The sequence below is a fragment of the Eubalaena glacialis genome, chromosome 15 (genome assembly GCF_028564815.1).
Source record: "Eubalaena glacialis isolate mEubGla1 chromosome 15, mEubGla1.1.hap2.+ XY, whole genome shotgun sequence".
NCBI classification, from domain to species: Eukaryota; Metazoa; Chordata; class Mammalia; order Artiodactyla; family Balaenidae; genus Eubalaena; species Eubalaena glacialis.
Genome location: NC_083730.1, coordinates 82529693 through 82542372, shown reverse-complemented (window position 1 = coordinate 82542372; position 12680 = coordinate 82529693). Strand labels below are relative to the sequence as shown.

Genomic DNA, 12680 nt, shown 5'->3' with positions numbered 1-12680 from the left:
CAGCCGACCCCTCCGGCTCGCGACGCTCCTCCGGGTGCCGCATCCGGAGCGCCCGGGAGGTAGCAGCCGGCGGGCCCGGGCGAGGGTGCCGTCCTGCGGCAGCCGCAGGCCTTTCCCCGGCCCAGCCCGGCTGAGTGGGCTCGGGGAGGGACCAGCTTCTGTGCTCCTCCCCAGGCCTGCCCGGACCCGGCTCGGCGCGCCCCGGCGTGCGCCCTTTGCATAAAGCCCTCCTCCCCGGCCAAGGTAGAGGAAGTTGGGCTCCCGCCTGGATGGGCGGGAGGGAGCTCAGCTCCTGTTGTTTTCCGCCAGCGGGAGTGGGTGGCGGGCGTAGGGGGCGGGGTGCGCCCTCCCACCCGGGGCCGGGCGCTCGGGAGAGAGAATTGCGCTCGGAGCCCAGCGCAGCTCCCAGCCCCTGACATCGGGCTCACCCCAAGCATCTTTCCTGGGGGTTGCGGAAAGTGGAGCTACTCTGTCGTTCCGAGGACCTGGGAGGAGCACTCAGTACCACCCCAGGGGCCGGAGTCCTTGGGGGCGCACACCCAGCCAAGCCGGAGCCTGCGTTTCCCGAGGGGCCCCTGCCCGCATCTGGGGCGAGATGGCCGCAGGCGTCCGGGCGTCCGAGCCCCGGGTCTTCGTCTGCCTCGGGGCGCTACTGGCCCACTGGGTCGCCGCAGGTAAGGGGCTGCGATCTGGAGGGAAAAGTTGAGTTTTGCCAGTCAACGGTGGGGAGGGAGAGCCGGGGACCGAATTCCCTCCGACTCCGCCGGATCCAGTTGTGCCGCGGCCCCGAAGTCGCCCCGGGAGGATCTTGAGTTTCCTGCTCGCAGCTCCACTTTTTGCAGGAAGGAATTTTCCCGGACGCTTGATAGAAGGCAAGACATCCCCACCCTTGGAGTGGGCAGCCGGCGAGGCTCAAGGGGCCTGCGGAGAGGTGATGGGAAAATTGGGGAAATCGAAGATGGGAGTTTTGAAGATGGGAGAATTGAAGAGGCGTAAAATGTTTATTTTTATTTTTTTTAAGCGTCGGATGTAAATTTGCGTTCTGGTTTTACGTGCTGCGATGGTTCTCAAACTCGAGCCTCCTTTATTTTCCTCTCCTCCCTCTGCCCAAGGTTGAACTTGCACCTGTAAGCTGTGGATTTCCCTACACAGTCCTGCAAGCCGACCTGTGTGGACTATCGCAAAGTTGTGCTTTTCTCCTTCACTTAAAAAACAAAACAAAACAAAACTTTTACTTTGAAATAATTTCAGACTTACAGAAAACTTCCCCTACACTTGACATCGCCTCTTACACTTGACATGATTGGCGAAAGGTCTTAAATGGTTCATCTCTGCTCTGCCTTGTAACAATAAAGAATAGAGCGTTGCTTACAAAAACATATAGAATTTTAAAAAGATTGAAAAATTACTTTTGAATTTAATTCACCAGCGAATGCATGTGAGAGGACTCGGGTTGAGGGAAAGGAGATGCAGTTTGCCAGAATACTTGCAGAGTCCTATTTTTAGGGTTACCCAGTCCAGCATACCCAGCTGATCTCTTGTAGGTTCCTAGAGGAATTGCCCGCCCTACTCCGAGCTTCCTAGCAGAAAGTGCCAAAACTTCCTAATTGTGAGGCTCTCCCATGTTTTTATTTTGCTTTGTTTTTAGCAATTATTTAAAAATAGTAAAATTTCTCATGAGCTAGATTTCTCGTTTAGGTGGAAAACTCTGAGGATCTGGCAGCACAGGGCCTGCTTTCCCACGTGGAACTGAGCAGTGGTTACCCATTTTCATCTAGGGCAGGTGACTTCAAATTGGTTCCCCCTCTCCCTGCCGCAGTACTTACCCCTGGCCCACTGCAGTCATGGACATGACCTGCTGGCCCCTGCAGGCATATACTTAGTGGTCACTGTGCTGTGAGGAGGAGAAGTGGACACACGGTCTCCAATTGGCCGACCCTGAAAGTTAAAGGTGATTGTGTATTCCCTTTTCCCCAGCTGTGTGCAGTGTTTACCGCACTTTGAATATCAAGGGCCTCGGGACATCAGAAGCCTGAGCTGAAATGTTTGTACTGGAATGAACTGGCTGCAGCTCACCTCACAGGGACGCTTCCTCCGCTGCCACGCCCAGTTATTTTGATGCCCAGGCCAAGTTCACCTTTGTGTACAGTGCCAGGGGGCTTGCCTCGCTTGATGTATTTTTTGTTTTTTATTTATTTTATTTTTTATTTTTTAAACTTTTATTATTTTTTTATTAATTTTTATTAGAGTATAGTTGCTTTACAATGTTGTGTTAGTTTCTGCTGTACAGCAAAGTGAATCAGCTCTCAGTGGATACACGTATCCAGTCTTTTTTAGATTTCCTTCCCATTTAGGTCACCACAGATCATTGAGTAGAGATCCCTGTACTATACCTTTGTATTTTTGTTCTTTGTTTTTCAAGTCAGAAGTTGTCTGGGGGGAAGATATTGTCTTTCTTCTGTCACTTCACTCTGGACAATGTTCATGCCCCCACTGTCACCTCAGGTTGTAAACCTGGGGTCATTCTTGGGGAAAGGTTGGTAGGAAAAAAAATAAATGTTTGGGTACAATGTCAACTCTGTAAATGATAATATGAAGGCAGCACTGGGAAATGGTTGTTTCTATTGCTCCTTCCTTTGGTCCGTATTCTGAATTTAAGGTTGGGGGACCTTCGGGGACCCTCTGGACACCTGGTGGACGACTTCTAGTAACACAAACTGTTACTGCGTCTCATTGTCTCACCCTTCTAGTTGGGAGACCAGAGTAAATTCCTGTGACCTGGAGCATTGAAGACCTGAATGGCAGTCCCAGCTCTCACAATGGCTTGTGTGGGACCTTAAGTAAATCACTTAATCTTTCTGAACCTCAATTTTCTCAACTGTAAAATGAGGGGGTTTAGGATGATCAAACATGGAACTAGTGCACCCTCAGGGACCACTCATTCCTTGTCCATGTCAGACATCACTAATTGATGACTGTAATTCTTCTCCACTGAGCCCTGACTCAGCCTGCCCTCACCTTTAACCCAGCCCTCAGGACTGAAGGATCTCTAAGGTCACTTTCAGTGGTTAAAAAGAATGGAGTGAGCAAAGCCAGGAGAAGTGAAATGCCTTAAAATCGTGTATTTTGTGGTTATGTCATTCTACTCCTTGGAGGAGAAGACAACGTTAGCTCAAGTTCCAAGACTAAAGTTTCGCCAGGGCTTTTCCAAGTCTTTTTTATTCCTTTGCCAAGGAGCCGGGGAAGGGGCAGGTCTGCAGATCTCGTGAACACACGTTGCATCTGTAATTCTCCCGTACTTCTCTCCTCAGTGGGGATGGCCACTGAGAACTTGGGTTCCCAGGCCTAATTGTTTAAAAATAATTCTCACTTGCTTTTTAAAGTGATTGTTCAGAAGCGTTTCTTGCTGTTTCAGAATCTCTAGCATTAGGTGACATTTTCTGCCTTCCAGCAAGTGGCTTAGAATTCTTTTTTTTTTCATCTTGCCCTGGCTTTGGGGAATGGTGTGGCCAAAATGGGGAAAGAGTCAGAACGTCCTGTGGCTCCAGGCTGACTGATCTTTCAGAGGGAGCCCCTTCTAACCAGACAAAAGGCCAAATACGGATAACTGTTACTCTTTCTTTTATAAAAGGGAAGGCATTCCAAAGGCAGGTAGCAGTTAATTTTTTTATAACAACCTAATTGAGATATAATTTACATACCATACACTTCACCCTTTTAAACTGTACAATTCAGTGGTGTTTAGTGTATTCACAAGATTATGCAACCATTACCACTAATTCCAGAACACTAATTCATCACCGCAAAGAGAAGCCCACTACTTAAGTATTAACAGTCACTCGTCACTACCCGCCCCCATCCCCAGACAAGCCACTTCCCCAGCCCTAGACAATAGCTAATCTACTTTATATCTCCATAGATTTGCCTATTTGGACATTTCATATAAGTGGAATCACACAATATGTTGTCTTTTATGACTGCCTTCTTTCACTTAGCATAGTGTTTTCAAGATTCATCCATGCTGTAGCATTCAGCCTTTTTATAGCCTAATAATATTCCTGTTGTATGGATATACCACATTTTATTTATCCATTCATCAGTTGATGAGCATTTGGGTTGTTTCCACCTTTTGGCTGTTATGAATAACTGTGAGCATGCATGTACAAGTTTTTGTGTAGATACGTTTTCATTTCTCTTGGATATACGCCTAGGAGTGGAATTGCTGAGTCATATGATAATTTTAACCTTGTGAGGAAATGCCAAACTCTTTACCAGTGTAGCTGCACCATTTAAAAATCCTATTAACAATGTATAATGGTTCCAGTTTCTCCACATCTTTGCCAACACTTGTTATTGTCTTTGATTTTAGCCATTCTAGTGGGTATGAAGTGTTAGGTATCTTACTGTGGTTTTGATTTGCCTTTCCCTAGTGACTGATGATGAGCATCTTTTCATGTGCTTATTGGCCTATTGTCTATCTTTTAGAGAAATGTCTATTCAAATCCTTTGCCCATTTTTAAAATGTATTATTTGTCTTCTTATTGTTGAGTTGTGAGAGTTCTCTATATATTCTGGATACAAATCTCTTCTCAGATGTGATTTGCAAATATTTTCTCCCAGTCTGTGGGTTGTCTTTTCACTTTTTTTTTTTGTATCCAAACTGTGTTTATTGGGATGGTTTCCCATTCATCTTGATTCAGGGCGCTTTTTTTTTTTTTTTTAATTTATTTATTTATTTATTTTTAACATCTTTATTAGAGTATAATTGCTTTACAATGGTGTGTTAGTTTCTGCTTTATAACAAAGTGAATCAGCTATACATATACATATATCCCTATATCTCCTCCCTCAGGGCACTTTTAATACTGCTTCCATCTAAAGGAGCATCCTTCTGTAAGCCTTGCTTTTCCTCCTGTAGGCTGGCAGAGGACAGTGGAGCAGCCAACACACAAAACTACTGTTTGTGCATGGCTAAAGATGGTGGTGATTTTATAGCATCCTGGACATTTCACATCCATGAAATAGGAACTGGGGCTCTGCACCAGGCGCTTCTTCTTGTGTTTCTTCTTCTCCTCTTCCAGAGAGGGATGAAGGAGATCCTCTGCGAGAGGCATGTTCTCGTGGGTAGATCGTCACCGCTGGAAAGGTCTTTTCACTTTCTTGATGGTGTCCTTTGCAGCACAAAAGTTTTAATTTTGATGAAGTCCAGTTGATCTATTTTTCTTTTGTCACTTTACTTTTGGTATCATATCTAAGAAAACATCGCTTAACCCCAAATCACAAAGACTTATTCTTTTGGGTTTTTTTTCTAAGCATTTTATAGTTTTAGCTCTTACATATAGATCTATGGTCTATTTTGAGTTAATTTTTTTTTTTTTTGACCTTGCCGCTCAGCTTGCGGGATCTTAGTTCCCTGACCAGGGATTGAACCTGGGCCATGGCAGTGAAAGCGCTGAGTCCTAACCACTGGACCGCCAGGGAGCTCCTGATTTTGAGTTAATTTTTGTATATGATGTGAGGTAAGGGATCCAACTTCATTCTTTTGCATGTGGAAATCCGATTGTCCCAAGACCACTGTTGAAGGCAGTTTATTTTGTAATGAAATAGCATCTTTCACAAAACCCCAATATATTCACATACTTTGAAAACTTCTGATGTGGTGGGAAAAGAACAGAATGGAGAAATCTAGACTCTGGTCGTATGCTGCTCCCTTCTCATTGTAGGACTTTGGGCCAGCCCACTTCCCTTCTTTGCATCACACTTTTCTCATCTATTGAATGTGACAGCATGAGTAAGAGACCTCTAACAGGTTCTGCCCATTATTCCTGTGCCTGTGGCCTCTTTGTATTTGGGCACTGATTGTGGAGGGGGCTGGAAAATTGTGACACTTCTCAGCAAAACCGGCTGCATTCGCTTCTGTTTACCTGGTGGCAGTCTTATGCCAAATCAATTGCCTTAGCATTTGTCAGTCTTTTTTTTTTTTTAATTTTTAAAAAACGTGTATTTATTTATTCAGCTGTGCCAGGTCTTAGTTGCAGCACGCGGGATCTTTTAGTTGTGGAATGTAGGATCTAGTTCCCTGATCAGGGATCAAACCCAGGCTCCTTACACTGGGAGCGGGAGTCTTTAACTGCTGGACCACCAGGGAAGTCCCAGCATTTGTCAGTCTTGAATGGGCATCAGAATCACCTGGAGGGCTTGTTAAAATGCAAAGTTCTACCTTCCACCCCCACCCCTGTTTTGTTTCTGATTTAGATGTTCTGGGTGGGACCTGATAATCTGCATTTCTAACAGTACTGCTGCTGATCTGGGCTTTTCCTTCTGCCTGGGAACCCCAGCTTCACCTTTACCTGGCTAATTCTTTCCTGTCCTTCAGATCTCAGTATGGCTTCCTGGAGGAAGCTTCCCTGACAAAAACCGCAGCTGGACTTAGGAGCCCCTTCTCTGAGCCGCTGTTGTGTTATTTATCACACTGCATTGTAATTGCCAGTTTACTGTCTGTTTTCTCCACTAGACTGTGAGATCCTGGTGGTCTCTGTTTTGCCCACCATTAGCTCCCCAGTGCCTGGCACAGAGCACGCCCCAAAGTCCCCACCGTGAGCTTGTTCTTGCCTGGAGCTGCCGAGAGGTCTTGCACTGGACTCGAGATGGAGAGAGACAGAGAGAGCAGCAGGAAAGAGGGAACAAAGCCAAAGCCCTCTTCCTTCCCCTCTTCTGGATTGCTAGCCAAATAAAACCACTGGGGTCCTATATCAGTTATTTATTACCACAACAATGCTGCATAACAAACAATGACAAAATGGCAATAAGTGCTTATTGCTCAAGGGTCTGGCATGGTTGGTCAGTTGGCTCTGCTGATCTTGCCTGGGCTCACTCACATGTCTGGGCGTCCACTGAGTGGCTGAAGACTGATCTAGAATGGCCACAGCTGGGAGGATTGAGACAACTGGGGACTGCACCATATAGTTTTCATCCTCCCCCTGGCACCTAAGCTAGGCATGTCCTTCTCAGGGTGGTGGCAGAAGGTGAGAGTGAGCAAGCCCAATTACACCAGTGCTTTTTAAGCCTCTGCTTGAACCACATTTGCTACCACCCCATAGACCAGAGCAAGTCACATGGCCCTGCCAGAGTCAGAGTGGGAGGGCACCACAGAGTGACATCGTGAAGGCCAGGGATAGTGGGGAGGGGGTTATTAGGGCTGTTTGCAATTGTGATCCACCACAAGTTCATTACCGTCAGGTACTGGCCAATTATCCTGACAGGGTGGGGCTCTGTGTGTTATTGCATCTCAAAAACACATGCCTGATTTTTAAAAAATCTTAATGCAGAGGGACTGTGCAAAAAGGGAGATCAAGAAAGGTGGTAACAGCCTGACCTTTCCTCACTCAGGACTGGAGGCTGTCGTCATTGGAGAAGTTCACGAGAATATCACGCTGCGCTGTGGCAACATCTTGGGACCGAGGGGCCTCATGACCTGGTACCGCAATGACTCGGAGCCTGTCTTCCTCCTGTCCTCCAATTCCAGCCTCCCGCCAGCCCAGCCACGCTTCTCTCTGGTGAATGCCAGCTCCCTGCACATCGAGGCACTGAGCCTGCAGGATGAAGGAAACTACACCTGCTGGGAGGTCCTGAACGAGACTCGGTGGTTCCAGGTGTGGCTGCAGGTGGCCAGTAAGTGGTGGGTGGGGACTGAGGCTGGCTGGCGTGGCACTCAGAGCCTGGGACCCGAGGAGGCCTCTGGAGTCAGTGGCCTGGGTTTCATTCTGGGCTCTGCTACCTGCAAGCTAAATGACCTCTCATACCTGTTATTTCCTCATCTGTATAATGGAGATAAAGGGGATTCTTGCCTCATAGAATTGCTGTGAGGAATAGATCCCAGTTTATCTCTATAAAGTGCTGTAAATGGCTCCTGGCATATTAGTTAGCTTGTTAATATCATCCTCGCTAGCAATCTCATTTTATTATGCAACAAAGTCAGAGTATAACATAATCAAGTCAGACTGACTGAGTTCCAATCCTAAGGCTAGGTCACCTTGAGTAAGTAAGTAGCTTAATATCTCTGTTTTTCAGTAGCTTTGGTTTTTCTTATTTGTTAATTGGGGACAATGCATTGCATACCTTATCAAGTATATGCTCTTATGCTGCAGTGCTAAATGCAGGGCTTGGTATGAGCTACTGTTACTACTGTCTTTCCTAAATCAGTCTATCATGTCTGTCAATATATATGCATGAATTTAGAGCAAGGGTTGGCAAATCATAACCTGTGGACCATTTCTAGCCTGTTGCTATTTTTGTATGGCCTGCAAGTGACAAATTCTTTTTTACATTTTTAACGGTTGAAAAAAATCAAAAGAAGAATGATATTTGTGACATGTGAAAATTATATGAAATTCACATTTCGGTGTCCATAAATAAGGTCTTATTTGAACACAGCAACACTCATTCATTCACATGGTATCTCTGACTGCCTTTAGTGCTACAACCTCAGAGTTGAGTGGCTGTGACACTGATTGTATGTCCTGCAGGACCTAAAATATTTACTCTCTGGCCCCTACAGAAAAATTTGTTGGTCACTGGTTTAGAGGGATATCCACATTCTATACCCAGGGTGTGTCGTTGAGTAGAAATACCCATGTGATCACTATTGCGCCCTGATTTTCTCATCTATAAATTATTTACTCATTCCTTTAGTCAATATGCATTTATTGAGAGCCCAATGCCAGGCACTATTCTAGGCCCTGGGCCACAGGAATGGACAGGTCAGAGAAGGTCTCTACCCGTGTGGAGCTGACATCCTAGTAGGAGAAGACAGACAATAAGCAGGTAAACAAATGCATCAGGCAGTATCAGAGTGACAGGTGCTGTGCAGAGAATTGAGATGGGGTGATGCGATTAGATTCTCTGAAACACTTTACATTGGTGGGTCAGAGAGGAGCTTTTGGAAAGAGTGACATTGAAGCTGAATGATACGTAGGAGCCAGTCACATGAAGATAAGAGAGAGGGATCCAGGCAGAAATTGAACTAGTGCAAGATGGGTTGAACATGGTGCGTGTGTGGATGAGGAGAAGGCTGGTGTGGTGGGAACCCTGGGTGTGAGAGGGCAGGACGTGTGAGACATGGAAGGCAGGGCCAGACCATGTGGGGCTGGGTAGGACTGGTGTTATGGGTTGAATTGTGTCCCCCAGACAGATATGTTAAAATCCTAACCCTCGATACCTGTGAACGTGACCTTATTTGGAAATAGGGTCTTTGCAGATATAATCAACTTAAGGTGAGGTCGTTAGGGTGGGCACTAATTAAAATTGACTGGTATCCTTATAAGAAGAGGAAAATGCATGCAAAGACAGAGACACAGGGAGAATGTGGTACTGTGGCAGAAACAGAGATTGGAGTAATGCAGCTGCAAGTAAAGGAATGCCAAAGATGGACGGCCATAACCAGCAGCCAGGGAAGAGACAAGGAAGGGTGCTCTCCTAGAGCCTTCGGAGGAGTACAGCCCTCCTAGCACCTGATTTCATACTTCTGGCCTCCAGAACAGCGGTAGAATCAATTTCTGTTGTTTTAAGCCATCTGGTTTGACTTACTTTGTTAAGGCAGCCCCAGGACACTAATACACCTGGTCAAAAACTGGGATTTTATTCTGGGTGCAGGAGGAACTCCTGGAGCTGTAAGCAAGCAGGGATGTGGTATCATTTGAATTACACGTGGAGAATGGATGTGTGCGGTCTCAAGAAAAACTGGTAAAATAAGAAACAAGGAAACCAAAAGCAGCTATACTCCAATAAAAATTAATTTTAAAAGAACTTGAAGAAACTAAAAACAAACAAACAAACGAAAAACCACACAAGGAAGCCAATCGGAGGTATAAGATATCAGTGGCCAGAGTCAGGGTAGCAGCACTGACCTTGGTGAAAATGTACAGGTTCAGAAAATATTTTGGAGGTACACCAGCAAGATTTGCTGGTGGATTAGAAGTGGAGGACGAAGGAAAGAGAGGCTTCAAGGACACGTCTAGATTTTTGGATAGTTTGTACGTTTTCCACCAACTCCTAAGGCTTATGGAATTTGCGAATGCAGTGTTTTTGGGTCTGGAGATGCCGTGGATGAATCGCTGAATGGCCAGGAATGAATGTGGGTGTATCAAAAAATGTCACCCAATTTGGCCCAATTCTGATTGGTTCTCACTGTGAGCCCATGGGCGGGTGCCAACAGGCCTCCCTCACTCCAGCTGTCAAACGGTAATTAATAATTCCTTCGGGAGAAGCCCTCCTGCAAGGCCACGAAGACAAGCCAGCTCTGCCTCTCTGCAGCCCTTCTAGTCCTCCTGGGCACCCTGGTGGCCACCACCCCGGGGGGTGAAAACAGCAACGAGGCCCAGGTCCTGCGCCCTGCCTTCTGCCTGGAGCCTCCCTACGTGTGTCCCTGCAGGGCCCTATTCGTCAGGTACTTCTACAATGCGAAGTCCAGGCTCTGCGAGACCTTTGCTTACGGCGGGGGCAGAAGGAAGCAGAACAACTTCCTGGATACGGAGGACTGCATCAGCACCTGTGGTGGCTGCAACAGGGCTCAGGAGAGCCGGGCAACTGTGCTCCCCTGAGATGGCAAAGTCTTAGGAGGCCCCACACAGGGCTGGGCTGCTGCTGCTTCTGAAAGATTTGAGCCTCCTCCTGTACTTCCTTCTCAAACCTACCTTCCTCAGCAGGACCCTGCCTCTTTCCTCACTGCATCCTCACCTTCATACCCCTCTCCACCGTTACTGCACTCCTTGGAGGGGGCAGCGATGGAATATCTGGCATCCAGTTCTGAGCGTCAGTGGTGGCAGAGGTTTTTTCAATAAAGAACCCCCTTCTCCCCCCCGCCAAAAAAAAAAAAAACCTCCTTCGGGACTTCCCTGGAGGTCCAGTGGTTAAGACTGAGCTCCCAACGCATGGGGCACAGGTTTGATCCTTGGTCAGGGAACTAAGATCCCGCGTGCTGCACGGTGCGGCCAAAAATAATAATAATTCCTTCATGTCAGTCTTGTCAATAAGTGTCTTTGCTTTTGACCTCAGAGGTGTAAGGTGGCATTACAACTTTTGGGGCTTTTTTTTTTTTATTATCACTCTCTCCGGTTTATGATGATTTTATCTGACACTGACTTATTAATCATTGGCTAAGTTTATTGGAGGATGGATTAGTTTCATTATTGCCCTGTAGGGAGATAAACGTAAGGTCTTCTTATGATGAAAGTGAATTTACATAAAAAAAAAAATCACTAAACTCAAATGGTGCTTTGAGCTCCCTGAGTTACTGTGGTATGATTTGTGTTAAGGAAACTTCTTCATTTGGAAACATAGGGGGTCCCTGACTGGTGCAGGGCTTGCTCGTGAAAACAGGACACGGGCTGTCTTAGTCAGTTTGGGCTGCTATAACAAAAATAGAAGGGACTGGGTAGTTTAACAACAAACATTTATTCCTCACAGTTCTGGAGGCGGGGAAGTCCAAGGTCAAGGTGCCGGCAGATGCGGTGTCTGGTGAGGGCCTGCTTTCTGGTTGGCAGATGTGTGTCTTCTCTCCTTGGTAGAGAACAGAGAGGGAGGAAGCAAGCTCTGTGGGGTCTCTCCTTATAAGGGCACTCATCCCATTCATGAGGGCTCTGCTCTCATGACCTAATCCCCTCCCGAAGGCCCCACCTCCAGATGCCATCACACTGGGGACAGGCTTCAGCATATGAATTTTGGGGGATACAAACGTTCAGTCCATAGCACAGATGTCCTCCGGTTTCACGTACACCAGGGCCCTCTGGAACGTCAGGCCTCGTTCCCATTCCACGAGAGACCCCGGGCCAACACCAGACCCTTCTGGGCACCAGGGAGCCCCTTCTTGCTCCTCAGACAGTGGCAGAAGGGGAGGCCTTGGCATCTCAGATTGGAATTCAGCCCTCATTTCTGCATGGAAGATTTCGGAAAATGGATTAGGCTTGACCCAACCACTACCTCTGGGAGGGTGGTGATGTTGCTGAGTGGCTGAGGGCATACGCTCTGAGGCCCAGCTGCCCGGGTTCAAACGCAGGTCCTGCTGGCTGTTGTCTTTGTGACCTTGGGGAAGTCGCTTGAACTCCTCCAACCTTAGTTTTATCATCTGTGAATTCAGGAGTAATGGTGGAAGCTAGGCACAGATTCCCTGCACACATTCATGCGATAAACATGCACAGACTTCAGCATAGGGTTGGGCACACGGTGTATATGCACTTGGTCCATGTTACCTCCGTCAACTGGTTAAGGAGGTGATGGGATTCTTGTGGGAAAAATGCATCTCAAGTTCCCATCAGTCAGTATATCTGGGCTTTTCAAACAAGACTTGCGTGCCTAGATCTTGCTTTTCACGTCTTTCTACTGACATGGTTGATAACTTAGTCTCTTAAGGAGAAAAGTTTGGAAATATTCTAACATGGCCTTGGAAGCTAGGGGAAAAAAATCTGAGATGTGGCAAGTTGTTATCTGTATGTGACTTTGTTTTCTTGTTTTGTTTAAAAAAATTTTTTTTCTTCCAGCTTTATTGAGGTATGATTGACATACAGCACTGTATAAGTTTAAGGTGTACAGCATAATGACTTGACTTACATACATCATGAAATGATGACCACAATAAGTTTAGTGAACATCCATTGCCTCATATAGATACAAAATTAAACAGAAAA

The 12680-nt window shown here is 46.5% G+C and overlaps 2 protein-coding genes across 3 annotated transcripts in view; one reads left to right on the top strand and one right to left on the bottom strand.

The window, feature by feature from the left end:
- Window positions 1-268: 268 nt before the first annotated feature.
- Window positions 269-12680, top strand: part of VSIG10 (V-set and immunoglobulin domain containing 10) — a 36146-nt gene continuing 23734 nt past the window's right edge. For both annotated transcript variants that reach the window (XM_061169881.1, XM_061169880.1), the window contains exons 1-2: window positions 269-674; window positions 7390-7671. In XM_061169881.1, the coding sequence (XP_061025864.1) occupies window positions 596-674; window positions 7390-7671 (361 nt within the window). In that variant the 5' untranslated portion in view covers window positions 269-595. The remainder of the gene's footprint in view (window positions 675-7389; window positions 7672-12680) is intronic.
- Window positions 4860-5120, bottom strand: LOC133075347 (small ribosomal subunit protein eS27-like). Its single transcript, XM_061169532.1, has one exon. It carries the CDS (start codon window positions 5112-5114, stop codon window positions 4860-4862), a length of 255 nt encoding a protein of 84 aa, XP_061025515.1. The 5' UTR covers window positions 5115-5120.

Excerpts from the sequence above, each read along its gene's own strand:
- LOC133075347 (XM_061169532.1), bottom strand. The coding sequence starts at position 5,114 with ATGCCTCTCGCAGAGGATCTCCTTCATCCCTCTCTGGAAGAGGAGAAG.